Consider the following 15617-nt stretch of genomic DNA (forward strand, 5'->3'; position numbering starts at 1 on the left):
GCTGGAAGAGATGACCATTTGACATCTCTGTAGTAATTAGTACACATTTATAATCAACTTAAAAACAGATGAGAAGCAATTCCAGCGGAGACTACCCTGATGTGAAACATTGCTCTAAGAACACATTTGGTTAGACATTGTAAGATTAGAGAAACACTCAACAACAACAGATGTTAGTCCTGCCTTATCTACAGTAAAAGGGCACTGTAAATACAGTGGCGCCTCGCAAGATGAAATTAATCCGTTCCGTGAGGCTCTTCGTATAGCGGTTTTTTCCTCTTGCGAAGCAAGCCCATTGACAGCTTAGCGGATTAGCGCTATTAGCGGTTTAGCGGCTTTTAGCGGATCAGCTGATAAGCGGCTTAGCGGTTTAGGAAAAGGGGGGAAAGGGGGAAAAAACCCGCAGGAACTCGCAAGACATTTCGTCTTGCGAAGCAAGCCCATAGGGAAATTCGTTTTGCAAAGCGCCTCCAAAACGGAAAACCCTTTCGTCTAGCGGGTTTTCCGTCTTGCGAGGCACCACTGTATGTATTAACTGGACTTGAGCTTTATTTCCTTACAAGTCCATCTTATGCCACTAGGATTGTGAATATTTCTGCCCACATGACTGGCTAGAACCACTCGTTCTAATAGCAGACTCAGGTGGTGAGTGTTGACAAGAATGTAGGCAAAATGAGGCCACTGAGAACAAGAAGCAGAGGTATCAGCATATGTTAGGGAAACACTGATGTTAACAAATACTTTAAAAAGCAACTGACAGCCTAGTGCAGAGGGAACTTGTTCAGTAGCCATGGAATTTTGAGTTCTCATGAGCACATGCTGGCATCCAGGAAGAGGTGGGAAATACTCATGTCTGAAACCTATGTTTCTATATCCCTGGAAAGGACTCGAGTTGATTCTGGTGAAGTGGGGTTTGCTGGACCATAGGATGGCATAGTGGGAACCACAATATTCATGGAAGTGGGCAGAACAATGTCCTATCTGACAGACTCTCCTGCTGTCAGTGTCTCCCACCTATAAATGGTCACAATAATATTTTGATTTCATCTTAGTATTCTGCTGAACCAAAAGATCTATGACCCCTTTTTCACATGAAAAATGAAGCGAGGCATGAAAAATATAATAAGAGCTATTTACAGAGATGGAAACCAATGTGGCTTCTAACCTGTGGCCTATGAAACCACTGAAATCAACTTGATATGTGCTTTCATTTGGCTAGTTCAGAACCTCACTGTGTAAGACTGTGTCCAACCAAATTTCAGACCTAATTTGTGTACATATGTAAATATCAATAGCTTCTCTAGCTTCAGTTGCTGATGTAGCAAGGCTCCATTCATATTTCACTTCCTGATTTCTTTTCCATAGAACAGTTTAACATAATGCAAGTTGCTGTCTTTTCTTGTTTTTTTTACCACAAATCGAACCAAAGCTGATAATGATTAATAAAGTTTCTTAAATACTAAAATGTTTTCACTGCAGGGAGAGAGGAAAACTTAGCCTATTTTTGTTTCCTGCTAGTAGAGCAATTAATTATTTAATAATTTAATATCTGCAACTCATTTAGCTGTGAAACATTCTCTTGTGAAGGAGTCAAACAGAGACACTCTTTGTAGAAGTAGTGGCCACCAGAGAATTCATATATTGCTGTTTGCACATTAATTTGCTACTTACAACATCTGTAAATTGTTAATATTAGCTACTGCTCTGCTGACACAGTTGGCTGCATTTGAATAAGCAACATTGGCAGATAAAAGGTCTACTTATACTGAATGCCTCCATGCATTGAGTGCACATTGAAGCAGAAGGCTAAAGGTCAAACCCTGTACCTTACAGCTAAGAACTGAAAGAGGCTATTGGGAAAACTGATGTGGTTACTAATACCACGTGTCTGGTGGGACTTAACTTTGGGCGAATAATTGCAGTGCTGAAATCTGCCCTCCAGTATCTCAAAAGTTTTCTCTCCTTCCCTTTTTTTTGGCCTTATTCTCAGAGCACTTTAGAATTTTCCATTTTTGAGCTTACCTTATTGTTTCAAGGTGGCCAAGGGTGGTATATGCATTTTGCCTTCCAGTAAAGTTTTCTCTTGCACTCTGCTGCCTTCCTGCCACTCCATGCTTCCTAATCTGAAAAAGCCCCATGGGATGAGTTACCTTATGACGTCTTGCCCTGGGCTTTAAAACACAGGAACCCCAGAAACTCCATAGTGCAGACTATTAGTGAGATGATTTGTTGAATCAAAGAAAGGGCACTCACAAAGTACCCTTTGGTCACCTCAGAAGTAACAGAAGCATAACAAATTCCTTCACCCTGCCCATGAGAAATTTACCAAAATATCCTCTCCCCCTTTATAATTTTTGAAGACAAATTCTTTTCCCATTAACTGATGAAGATTGGTTGAAAAAATCCACAGGAGAAAATTTTGGCGAAGAGGCAGAGTAAATTACACTTTCCCCCCTTAGCACTTCCTCCTGCCCAACCCATTGTCATTTTGTAATTGTTGTCTTAAAGAGAAGCTTGCTCTAGTTCGTCTTATACTATATCACTGGCCAATTACCCTTCTAAGCCCCAACTCTGTTAAATCACTGGCTGATCACCTGAAGTCTTCTTGCTGTTTTTTTCTTTCAAGCTAACATACTGAAATATAATAGTGACATCAGAGGTGGTTTTAGGGTGGCACAACCAATGTGGCAGAACTGGGCACCGCACTGCAAGGGGAACCTTAACAATTCTATAGAACGGAGCACAAGAGGCAGGGGGTACCGAATTTGCATTGCACAGGGCACCAATGAAATTTGAGAGCCCAAAGTCTGCCACTGCTCCCATTGGCTTTTCCAAAGTACTTTGGTGGGAGACTTCCTCTGTCCTTGCAGACCTTCTTAGCTTCAGCTTTCATTGATTTCAGCATTAAAGCATTGGGTCTTTCGTCTTCCTTCCTCACTTCCTAAGCCCCCTGTGGACACTGGTTGTTTCCCCTGGCAACAAGAGCTTTCCATTCCAAACACTCAGACTTGTCACTTTTTCTTCAACACACATCTTCACAGTCTTCCGAAGCCCCTTAAAAAATGCTGAGTCTGCCCTTTTATTCTCTCCAGTCAGACCCTCCAACCAGTCACCAGGTTCTCATTAGAATTCCAAAATTTCATTGGCCTATAACTACAGACCAATATATTTGAGTGGAATTTCTACTGAAATGTATGAAAGTTGAATTCTGTAGCCAAGTGTCAAAACTGAAACCTTATGCGTTACATAATAATATTTTCAGCTCATCAGTTTATCTGCCTCCTGGCAAATTGCCAATGGTACCCCAATACAGTGTACAGTGGTACCTCTAGTTGCGGACACGATCCGTTCTGGGGTGCCGTTCGCACCCCGAAAATTCCGCAACTAGAGTGGTGATTCTGTGCAAGCGCGGAGCGTGATAGAGAGCTTCTGTGCATGTGTGAAGCATGCAGAATGCTTCTGCTCATGTGCAAAGTGCACGGCGAAACCCGGAAGTATACACTTCCGAGTTTGCTGCGTTCGCAAGCCAAAAAGATGCAACATGAAACTAATGCAACACGAGGTATGTCTGTACAGTGGTGCCTTGCAAGACGAAAAGAATCCGTTCTGCGAGTCTCTTCGTCTAGCGGTTTTTTCGTCTTGCGAAGCAAGCCCATTGACAGCTTAGCGGATTAGCGCTATTAGCGGTTTAGCGGCTTTTAGTGGCTTTTAGCGGCTTAGCGGATAAGCGGATAAGCGGATAAGTGACTTAGCGGCTTAGAAAAGGGGGGGGGAGGAAAAAAAACCCGCAGGAACTTGCAAGACATTTTTGTCTTGCAAAGCAAGCCCATAGGAAATTCGTTTTGCGAAGCACCTCCAAAACGGAAAACTCTTTCGTCTAGCGAGTTTTCCGTCTTGCGAGGCATTCGTCTTGCGGGGCACCACTGTATCTGCCGTCATTTAGGAATAAAAGTCACCTCCCCCTTTCACACAATTAACTTGATAGTGTTTGAAACAGCACCATCTTGTTACATTTAGATTTCTCCCATAAAAATACAGTTTCTTACAGGCACCATCAACAGTCTGTGAACCTGTGGGTATAGGGTGATATATAAATTCAATAAATAATAATAATGATAACAGTCTGCAAAATTCTTAATGTGCCATTTAAACATGCTAAAATCTGTATATAGGTGCGGGATGTGTTGAGGATTTTTAATGTGCTGAATTAGCACTGCTGAGATGAAAAAGAAACGTAAGTGCCTGTGTCATGGGGTTCTGGGTGGAAAGATTGGTCACCATTGCACCTGCCATCCAGACAAAGGGCAAAAATCTGGCCTCTCTATTGAAGAATGTCTGCAGAGTCATTGAGCTTTTTCAGACAACAAAGTTCTAGACTACTTCAATGCATGTCATTTTTTATTAGAAAGAAAATTGATTGTTCTAATGTACCCTCATTATAAGTGCTGTTTGTCTTGAACAGCCTATATTGTAAACCAAAAACTAAAAAACGGCAATTCTAGGAAGGACATGCAGGAGTCCACATGGCTTTACATCATCTCTATTCTATGCATTATGGAGGCTGTTTATTTCTAAATAAACTCAGCATAGTTTCAGCAGCAAAGTAGAAACACTTCTGCAAATGTAGTTACGACTGAAGTTTGGCAATCAATGGTTATAATAAACTATGTTTAGCTAGATGTCTACATTGAAAAGTCTTTCAAATTCTTATTGTTTGCAATGTATGTGTCTTCAGGTTTCTGGAACTAGAATTGTTTTTGTTTGTTGGTTGGTTTTAAATAGAATAATTCCTTATAATGTGGAAATTTAATAGTGTAGAAGCAAAATGGGGCCATCTAAAATTAGATGGTAGCTTCTCCATACTCAGCGGATGCAGAATTTACAGAAGTTCTTAAATAAAAATAAAATAAACTTTTAAAACACTCCAGAAATGGCTGCTTACCCAGTCATAGGGTGGGCAGCTGTTGAGGCCCAGTGCAGACGACTCCCATCCCCCAGGGAGCGATGCTTGGGACAACAGTTTGGGGACTTCCCAGGCCGGCCGCTGGGGATTGGTGAGGCTTTCTCACCAGGTGATTGATTTGAATTCCAGCCAGTCCAGCCAGGCTGAGTGGGCGAGTTTGGGAGGCCAGCCGCACTAGATCGCAGGGACCTTTGAGGTTTCAGGATTTGTGGAATACTGATGAGCATAGAGGTAGCCAATCCCATCGTCTGGAGATGGAGATTCCACATTATCATTGCCCTCAGCAAGAAAACACATTCGTGTACATTGTATTAGCATTCACATGAGGTTTATTTTCATTTAGGATATTGAAAACACATATTTTATTTGCAGATGTTGATGAATGTCAGGCAATACCTGGAATCTGCCAAGGGGGAAATTGCATCAATACAGTTGGATCATATGAGTGCAAATGCCCTGCTGGTCACAAACAGAATGAAGCAACTCAGAAATGTGAAGGTAAGTGTAACAAACTGGAAAGAAACCTCATACATAGTGCTCACTGCCTGTTGTTTTATGATATATTGGACTGAGAGCATGGGGGGGCATAGTTTGGGGTTTAGAGTCTGGACCCTAATAGAGGAATTCAGTCGGATGCTTGATAGGAACACCAATTTTCATTTTCTCCCATAAAACGCCTGCCCCATACACTTTGCACCCTATTTATTTTTGCTTCTTCCAGCTATTCCCTCTCCGTTTTTTGAAATTTGCCAAAACACTTCATCCTCCATTTCCTTCCTGCTTCAGTCTGTCAAGCAGTCTCAGCATCATGGGACAGAGACTCTAAATCCCTTCTCTCGTTCTCTTGTATAAGCATTTCTGGAAATATTCCAAACCCTTCCTTAGGCTTAAGAACTCTTTTTTGACCTCTTCTACTATTAAATGAATTGTAAGACCTAAGAAGATCTATCGTGCTGACCATGAGAGAGTGAGGTAACGTAATCTGATTGCACAGGTGTTTGAGTGAGAGAGGAACAGTGGAAGAGAAAATCCATTTAATAATGAACAGATGAACCACATGTATGTTATGTGTAGATTAATTATGTTTTAACTTATTTGCTCATTTTGACTGAACTTTGACAGGAAAATCTGAGTTCTTGGGAACAGTGTTGGGGTGCAAGGTAGCAAGACCAATCTTTTTTCTCGCCTGCAACATTCTTTAAAATTGTACTCCTTTACAATTCCTGCTAAATAACAGACATTGTAACTATGAATACAATTGATTAAGCTTTGAAGAAAAGCTAGCAAAACAGAGGATATAACTCCAGTTTTTAATGAAGGAAAACAAACATTTTGTTTAGGGAAGTTTTTAATGTCTGATGTTTTATTGTGGTTTTAATATTCTGTTGGGAGCCACCCAGAGTGGCTGGGGAAACCCAGCCAGATGGATGGGGTATAAATAAATAAATATATTGTAATTATTATTATCACTGAAAAAATATTTGCTTGGAACTATATCATAAATAAATCAGTTTTGGAATAAATAATAAAGGTAACGGTAACAATAAATAGAGAACTGTTGTATATTTTCACCATGAGAAATCCTTTATCTTCTCTAAGTGAAAATTTGGAAATGTACTGTTACTTGCACAACAGCAACTGAAACAAATTAGGTGAAAATGGCTTTAGTTTCTAAATTTAGCTGTACATAGTACAGATATTGCGTATGCAAAGCAAGTGTGGGTATGTCCTTGGCTTTTGTGCTGTATTGTGGAATTCACAAGTTATTTGTTTTTGAAACATGTAACATGTAGGCAAGAAATGCTATTATTATTTCCTTCTACCCTTCTCCTCCTCCTCCCTTTTCTCAACTCTTTCTTGCACACGGATCACACATCACTTTTCATGCATTCTCCCCTCACCTGTTAGGTCCTCCAGCTTTGCCAATACACAACATTATCACCTTCCTCAACACCTTTTTCTACCTCCTCCTTTCCTCAACTCTTTTGTACACAGACCATCCCCATTTCTAAGCTTCGTCCTCTCCTACTTGGCAGCCCTTTTCTGTACACACACCATGCTGAAAAAGTGTTGCTGTGTCATTAGGATGAATAGAGAAGCTTAAGAGTAAGCCTACCAGTTTGTTCAGTTACCAGAATGTTAAGATCAGGTGGTGGATGTTGTACGTATATGGGGAAAGGTAAAGGGACCCATGACCATTAGGTCCAGTTGTGGCCGACTCTGGGGTTGCGGCGCTCATCTCGCTTTATTGGCCGAGGGAGCCAGCGTTTGTCCGCAGACAGCTTCCGGGTCATGTGGCCAGCATGACTAAGCCGCTTCTGGCAAAACCAGAGCAGCGCACGGAAACACCGTTTACCTTCCTGCCAGACGGTACCTATTTATCTCCTTGCATTTTGATGTGCTTTTGAATTGCTAGGTAGGCAGGAGCAGTGACCGAGCAACAGGAGCTCACCCCGTCGCGGGGATTCGAACCGCCGACCTTCTGATCGGCAAGTCCTAGTCTCTGTGGTTTAACCCACAGCGCCACCCACGTATATGGGTACTTGTGTGTTAATAAAATTGTAGAATCATAGTTGGAAAGGACCCCAAGGGTCATGTAGTTAATTCCCTGCAGTTCAGGAATCTCAACACACTGCAGTTCAGGAATCTAGGTTTGTCGAAACCAAAATATCACTGTGCTTTTCAAATCAGTGGTTAAAATCAGTGTAGTTTTGAAAGGTGCAGTCCGCCATCTTGATTCAAAATGGCTTTCAGTTGAATCCAAACATAGATGAAAACCCCTTCCTTGGCTTCAAGAACTATTGTGCAAAATTTGGTCATGAGTATCTTGAGAGGTATCCAAATGCACAGAGAACAGCTTTCTAAAACAGATAGCAGATTTTTATTGATTTATTTAAACCACTTTGTGAAAGGGTGCCTGAAATTAATAAAAGATGCTTTAGGTTTTTGAAGGTAAACGTTATTTTAGGGGTTAAGTTGAGCTCCTTCAGTGCAGGAAACGTTTCAATATATGAGAATATTGACAAAATTGGGCTTATTATAAGGCTCAAAGAGCAAGAGAGAGCATGAGAACTCAGTCAATAGAAGAATACTTGTTTTAATCTGGATTTCCTTTTAAGTGATCTCACCAGCAAGTATTTAGTTCACTCCCTTCCCCTCTCATATATGTAAAGCCAGATCAAACATTGCAAAGGGGCAAACGTGTTGCAGGCCTTACCTAGGCAAGATGCCAGTTTTTAACAGGAATGGTATGACTTTGACATTAACTATCCATTTTTACTTTTTTAAAAAAAGAAAATAAACTAAGAGTCATGTAATTTCAGTTTCTTTTTTACCTTTTGGACTTGAAGAACCAGATGTGCTTTAGCATGCTTAAAAGAAACATTTTTCCTGGCAGGAATGTGAAGAAGTATTCACATTACATTCTCAGTACTTTGCTGACCAAAATTGCTTAAATAACTTAAGAGCACAAAACCTACTGTAACTCAGTAGAACTTGTACTCTGGTCTCATGGATCCACAGGTTAATTAATTTTTTATACTCTTTACAAGACTTTCATTTTATTTCTGAAGGATTTTAGTTTAGTAGTAGTAGTCTAGTATTAAGGGGAAACTATAAAGGCTTAGTGATTTTCTCAGTATTCCTGGAAATACACATTTAATCCTTAATTCTGTGGGTATCACATATTTCTTTTTTAGAAAACCCAGTACAAATAAAAAAAAGTTTTTGTTTGTGGTACTTTACATTTTAAAAGCATTTCTTAAGTTTATATACATAATAAAAAGTATTATAATGTTTCTGAAAGTCACTTGTCTTTGGTCCTCATTAGACGTTTTCCCCTCCCTATGTTTGGGAGACAGGGAAAAGTCCCTAGGCTTGTCCACTCCCTACCCAACCCTTCACTAGTTTACTTTCCTCTATATTTACTCTTTATCCACATTTTGTTAAATTAGATTAATTTATATTGGCACGTGTTGCTTCTTGCTTATTCACCTAAGTATGCAAAACAGTACTGGGATTTTTAAACTACTAGTAACAAAAGTGCAATAGCCACTTGGCTGCACAAACACTCCCAGATTAAGTATTCCTATACCAGTGTATAAGTTAACAGGTTCATGGATTTGTGTGAACAGACACACAAACAGCTCATCAACAAATGGTAAGTACATTTTATATACCGTATTTTTCGCTCTATAAAACACACCAGGCCATAAGACGCACCTAGTTTTTGGAGGAGGAAAACAAGAAAAAAAATAATTCTGAATCTCAGAAGCCAGAACAGCAAGAGGGATCGCTGTGCAGTGAAAGCAGCAGTCCCTCTTGCTGTTCTGGCTTCTGGGATAGCTGCGCAGCCTGCATTCGCTCCATAAGACACACAAACATCCCCCCTTACTTTTTAGGAGGGAAAAAGTGAGTCTTATAGAGCAAAAAATACGGTATTTAAAATGCTTCTAATACAGCAAATGATGAAAAGGGAACATGCAACTATTCAGAAATGTCTTCAAACTTTTTTTCTGGCAAGGTTAGTTCCCAATTATTATATCCTGTTCATTGAAGTCATTTTGGTAAAGGAGATGACCTCTAGCTGACAAGCAGGGAAGTTGTTTTGCTTGGCAGGCAGGCAGGCTGGCTGGCTGGCTGGCTGGCTGGCTGGCTTTTTAGTAAAATGTCCCACAGGTGGGAATTTGCTATCCAATTTATGGCCATGTCCAGTCCCGTCCTAGGTGTAATACTTAAAATATAACTTCTTCTCTCTCTCGCCTTGCACAACGCTTAACAACATATTCACCCTCATTTTTCTTCTTCATTCGGTTAAGAGGTACAGTGGACGCTCGGGTTACGAACGTGATCTGTGCAGGATGCACGTTCACAACCCATAGTGTTCATAACCCGCATCTGCGCACGCGCAGGTTGCAATTCAGTGCTTCTGTGCATGCGCAACTGCTGAAACCTGGAAGTAACCCATTCCGGTACTTCCAGGTTTCGGCGATCCGCAATCCGAAAAAACACAACCTGAAGCATCTGAGGTATGACTGTATTTGTGTTTAATTGGATGTTTGTCTTTACTGTTTGACAGAACTGGCTTAAAACAGTGCTGGCTTGGTCCTTGCTTTAAAGGACTCGGGAGATTTTATGGTGATGATGGCTAAACATTCTTTCACCTCCTAAGGGCCAAGTCATGTGCAGCAGACGGGCTTAATACTCATCCACTATGTGTTCCAAGAGAACTCTGCAACATTTGAAGGAGAGATGCATGGTTTGTAAACAAACTGCGCACACTCTCCAAGAAACAAAATCTTAGAGTTGTGCACAGAGTCCCAGTGGTAGAGCTTTTACCTGTAGAAGGTCTAAGATCTAATCTCCAGGACGGGTGGTAAAGACTCCTTCTTGAATCTCTGGAGAATTGGTGGCATTCATTGTAGACAACATTGAGCCAAATGAACAAAGGGCCTAAGTATAAGGCAGGTTCCTGTGTTCCTAAACTTGCTTTTTAAAATTAGTTTTTATTTAAGATTTTCTAGTGTTACAGAGCAAACAAATACCGTATTTTTTGCACCATAACACTCACTTTTTTCCTCCTAGAAAGGGGAAATGTCTGTGCGTGTTATGGAGGAAATGCCTACAGGTGGCATGCCTACGGATTTTCCTCCTCTAAAAACTACGTGCGTGTTATGGTCGGGTGCGTGTTATAGAGCGAAAAATACGGTAAATAAGGAAGAGTACTGTATTTTTCCGTGTATTGGATGAGGTTTTTTGACTCAAAAATCACGTCAAAAAACTGGGATCGTCCAATACACGGAAAATGGCATGGGGGGGAGGGGAGGGGAGAAGCGCTGCGCCGCCAGCCAGCTCTTTGACGGGAGCACAAATCCACCTGATGCCGCTGTGCACGGGAAGCACTCCCTGGATTGTTTCCCGTGCGTGATGGCATTGGGGGAGGTTGCATTCCTGCAAACTGGATGGATGGACGGAGCGCAAATTCACCCAATGCCTCTGCGCGCGGGAAACGATCTAGGGAGTGTTTCCTGCCCACAGCTTCGTGGGGGGAGAGGCTCAACAGCTTTGGGCCATCTCCCCTCATTTTCTTAAAATTTAGTCCCCCAAAATGGGGGGGGGTGTCTTATACAAGGGGTGTCTTATAGACAAAAAAGTATGGTACCAGTGGCGTAGCGTGGGGGGTGCAGGGGGAGCCGGCCGCACCGGGCGCAGCATCTGGGGGTTAGGGTTAGGGAGCACAAATCCACGGGTTAGGGGGTGCAAATTACTTGCCTTGCCCCGGGTGCTGACAACCCACGCTACGCCACTGATGGTACATATAACATCTCCATTTTTTACTCATAGTCAGTTCGTTTATGTTTTGTGTGAGACACTATCGTCGTAGACATAATGCAGTTGCGGGGGGGGGGGGAGATGGGGAGGGATAGAGATGGGAGGGTAATGTTCTTTTGTTCAATTGCATAGCATCTGGGTAGGGTATTTGTAAATTTATTAATTTTTATTGGCACTGCAAGAGATTAGGGGGACAGGAGCTGATTGGTTGCGTTCAGTTGATTGCAGTGTGGCTTGTTTGTATGTGTTTGGGGGTGGGTTGTGTGGTCAGATTAGCCATATTATTTTGTATGCATCATAACTAGACACTGGAAGTACCTATCAGGAGCGAACATGGGCTACTGGTACCAAAATGGGTGGGAAACAGCCCAACTAGAAAAGTTAGCCAACAAACTTAAATTAGCACAGGGACAAGCAAAGGAGGATGCCTTCACCTGGCGTGGTTCCCCTTTGTCACATGCACAATACAACAAGACAATGAACTAAACTTGTTTTGTTCAAATCATCAAATGGCAAATGAAACACATGCCTTTTTTTTATCAAGCTTTCTGTTAACACTGACTTCATGGTTAATTTATTTAGCTTTTATTTATTTTTGTGTTCACTTTAATATACATAATTTGTGTCTTAAATATATAAAACTAGCACCTTGAATAGGCTCAGAACGCTATAGAAAGCCAGTGTCCTAGCACAAAGCAGCTGTTGCATTCTGCACCAGTGAACACCTTTCGAGTGAGGAATTCCATAGCTATAGATAAAGGCTCAAGGATTTGGACTCCTTTTATGAGAACATTATGAGGACAATGTTCTTCGTTTTTCTTTTTATCCAACTTAAAAGGCAGCTGAGGCAGAATCATCTGGCTATAGATTGAGACGTACAAACCCTACAGAGTTTCGCATAGCTTCAAAATGGAAAACATAAGTCAGTTCAAGGTTTGTGGAAACTTGGCCTAAGCTTGAACAAAATGAATCCCAGTTTAAACCTGGGCCAGCCTCCAAGTTCGTTACAAAACCTGAAAGCTGGCAACTTTTAACTGGTGATAGATTGCATAAAGAGATTTACAAGGAGCTCTGACTACATGTACCAGAGGTCACTATAAAATGGCATTGCTTTGTGAGAATCATATTAGAGATACTATAGGAACAACTATATGGTTAGTATAAGAGCATAGCAGTATTGTCAAGTTTCACAGCGTGGTTTGAAAGCAATGAAAATTTTAAGCTCCATCTCTCACCAGTTATATGCCTTTTGTCTTCTTTTTCTTTTTCTTTTTTCTTTTTAAGAGGAGGGAACAAAAAAAGACACATTCTCTTTTTAAAGGAAAATAAAGTACACGGAGAAAGACAAGAAAAGAAACAGCATGTACAGTGGTACCTCGGGTTAAGTACTTAATTTGTTCCGGAGGTCCATTCTTAACCTGAAACTGTTCTTAACCTGAAGCACCACTTTAGCTAATGGGGCCGCTGCGCTGCCGGAGCACGATTTCTGTTCTCATCCTGAAGCAAAGTTCTTAACCTACCACACTATTTCTGGGTTAGCGGAGTCTGTAACCTGAAGCGTATGTAACCTGAGGTACCACTGTACTATTCTAATGCTTTGCGCACTTTAGTACAGTGTGAGGCATACACCATAGAACCAATGGGGACCGCATATCCCCATAAGAACTGACCTAGACCCTGCAATCACAATCTGAGGCCCTTCTTTGTGTGTACCTCCTCCACAAGAGGTCTAGAAGGTGGCAACACAATAACAGGCCATATACCATACGCTGCATAGTCTGATAGGTGATTTTGGTGCCCCCCTCGGGGGAGAGGGGCTGGTTTTGCCAACCCCTAGATGCACCTGTAGGTTCCTTTGAGCCTGTAGGTACCTAAAGCAAGAAATCTGGGGTCCTCCTTGAATCTTCCCAGTCATGTTAAAAATAGAAAGAGAGGCCTATAATTTGGATAGGAAAATTGGCTTCCAGGTGGAAAAATCAAAATTAGAAACAGAATTGTTAGAACCCAAGGCTAAGATACTATCAAGAATGTATAACCTGCTGTTGAAATGGAATACTGAGGATGAAACGGTAAAATCTGTTATGATAAAATGGGCACAAGATGTTGGGAACAGTTGTGGACCACCGGGGTTAAATTTACGGCATGTAATGCCTTAAGATGGGACGCAGGTGGCGCTGTGGGTTAAAGCCTCAGCGCCTAGGGCTTGCCGATCGAAAGGTCGGCGGTTCGAATCCCTGCGGCGGGGTGCGCTCCCGCTGCTCGGTCCCAGCGCCTGCCAACCTAGCAGTTCGAAAGCACCTCCGGGTGCAAGTAGATAAATAGGGACCGCTTACCAGCGGGAAGGTAAACGGCGTTTCCGTGTGCGGCTCTGGCTTGCCAGAGCAGCGATGTCACGCTGGCCACGTGACCCGGAAGTGTCTCCGGACAGCGCTGGCCCCTGGCCTCTTAAGTGAGATGGGCGCACAACCCCAGAGTCTGTCAAGACTGACCCGTACGGGCAGGGGTACCTTTACCTTTACCTTTAATGCCTTAAGAGAGAATATTATGAAAATGATATATAGGTGGTACATGACCCCAGTTAAGCTTGCAAAAATCTATCATTTGCCCGATAATAAATGCTGGAAATGTAAAGATACAGAGGGTACATTCTTTCACCTTTGGTGGGCGTGCCCAAGGATTAAGGCTTTCTGGGAGATGATCTATAATGAACTGAAAAAGGTATTTAAATATACTTTCCTGAAGAAACCAGAGGCCTTTCTCCTGGACATGGTCGGCCAATTGGTGCCAAAGAAGGATAGAACTTTCTTTATGTATGCTACAGCAGCAGCAAGAATACTCATCGCAAAGCATTGGAAGACACAGGACTTACCCACCTTGGAAGAGTGGCAGATGCAAGTAATGGACTATATGGAAATGGCAGAAATGACGGGCAGAATCCGAGATCAGGGAGAAGAGTTGGTGGAAGAGGATTGGAAGAAATTTAAAATCTATCTACATAAATGTTTAATGTTTTATTATGTTTTTATATAGGGTGGAAGCTGCCCAGAGTGGCTGGGGCAACGCAGTAAGATGTGTGGGGGTACAAATAGTAAAATTATCATTACGGAATGGGACGTCCCTATTTTCATCAGAGAAATGTTGCAAGATATGAAAAACTACATAAAAGCATGTAAGCAAGGCTTAGTGCCCCTTTTAGGTTCTTGACTGTGACCAAAGGGGGGACAGGACAAGCAGAGAGCGGAGGCAATGGAACACAACAGAAGAGACAGTGAAGGAGAAACTACCTAGAGTGGGAATGGTCCTGGCATAGTCTCTTATAGACTTGGGAAGACTGAATTAGTTTACACCAGGCATGGCCAAACTTGGCCCTCCAGCTGTTTTGGGACTACAACACCCATCATCCCTAGCTAACAGGACCAGTGTTTACACAATCTATTTGAAGACAGGACTCATAAAGACTGAACAATGAGGTTCCATGAGAAAACTCTTAAAAGTCCAGTTTTCTGAGGGGTGGTGTAGCACATAACACCTTGCAGGCAATGATTTGCTTTGTGCAATTATGTGTAGAGTGAAAATCTAAGAGTCACGGCCCTGGGAGGCATACACAGAATGAAATTCCCCCTACAGTGGTACCTCGGGTTAAGTACTTAATTCGTTCCGGAGGTCCGTACTTAACCTGAAACTATTCTTAACCTGAAGCACCACCTTAGCTAATGGGGCCTCCTGCTGCCGCCGCGCTGCCGGGGCACGATTCCTGTTCTCATCCTGAAGCAAAGTTCTTAACCTGAAGCACTATTTCTGGGTTAGCGGAGTCTGTAATCTGAAGCGTATGTAACTATATTATACACTTCCCCTCCTATGTGTCTGGCATCAGAATGACACTATGCAACACAATGCAACATGGAATGACCCTGCTGTGAAACATACTCTTGTCAGGAAGATTATGTGTATGAGAAGCTCTCGGGAATTAATCCCGTTTAAGGTCCAGAAATAATCCGCCCCCCGCTCCCCACTTTCCATGAGAACCTCACAAATTCTACTACACAAACCGCCTTTTCTTCTCACAACATTCGCTTATACAGGGATCTGCTTGGTGACTGTAACATAGGCGAAAAAACCTTGATGTAGAGATCTGAATTGCAGTGAAAGTGAATGTACTGTTTTCATTTCTAGCCTAGGGTATATTAGCAGACATTTGTCTGATCCTGGTGGAAATAAAGGGATACATTCTATACCCTCTTGTGGTCACTTTGGAGTAATTCATTCTTGGGGCACATGCTTATTAGAGCAAGCAGACTTAAATATAAACGTTCTGCTTTGCTTT

The 15617-nt window shown here is 42.0% G+C and overlaps 1 protein-coding gene across 1 annotated transcript in view; it reads left to right on the forward strand.

Annotated features, from left to right (window-relative positions):
* Positions 1-15617, forward strand: part of FBN2 (fibrillin 2) — a 136950-nt gene that overhangs the window by 33153 nt on the left and 88180 nt on the right. The window contains exon 7 of the mRNA XM_079995931.1: positions 5336-5461. Coding sequence (XP_079852057.1) covers positions 5336-5461 — 126 coding nt within the window. The remainder of the gene's footprint in view (positions 1-5335; positions 5462-15617) is intronic.

This window comes from Podarcis cretensis (assembly GCF_951804945.1).
Source record: "Podarcis cretensis genome assembly, chromosome: 11".
Lineage (NCBI taxonomy): Eukaryota > Metazoa > Chordata > Lepidosauria > Squamata > Lacertidae > Podarcis > Podarcis cretensis.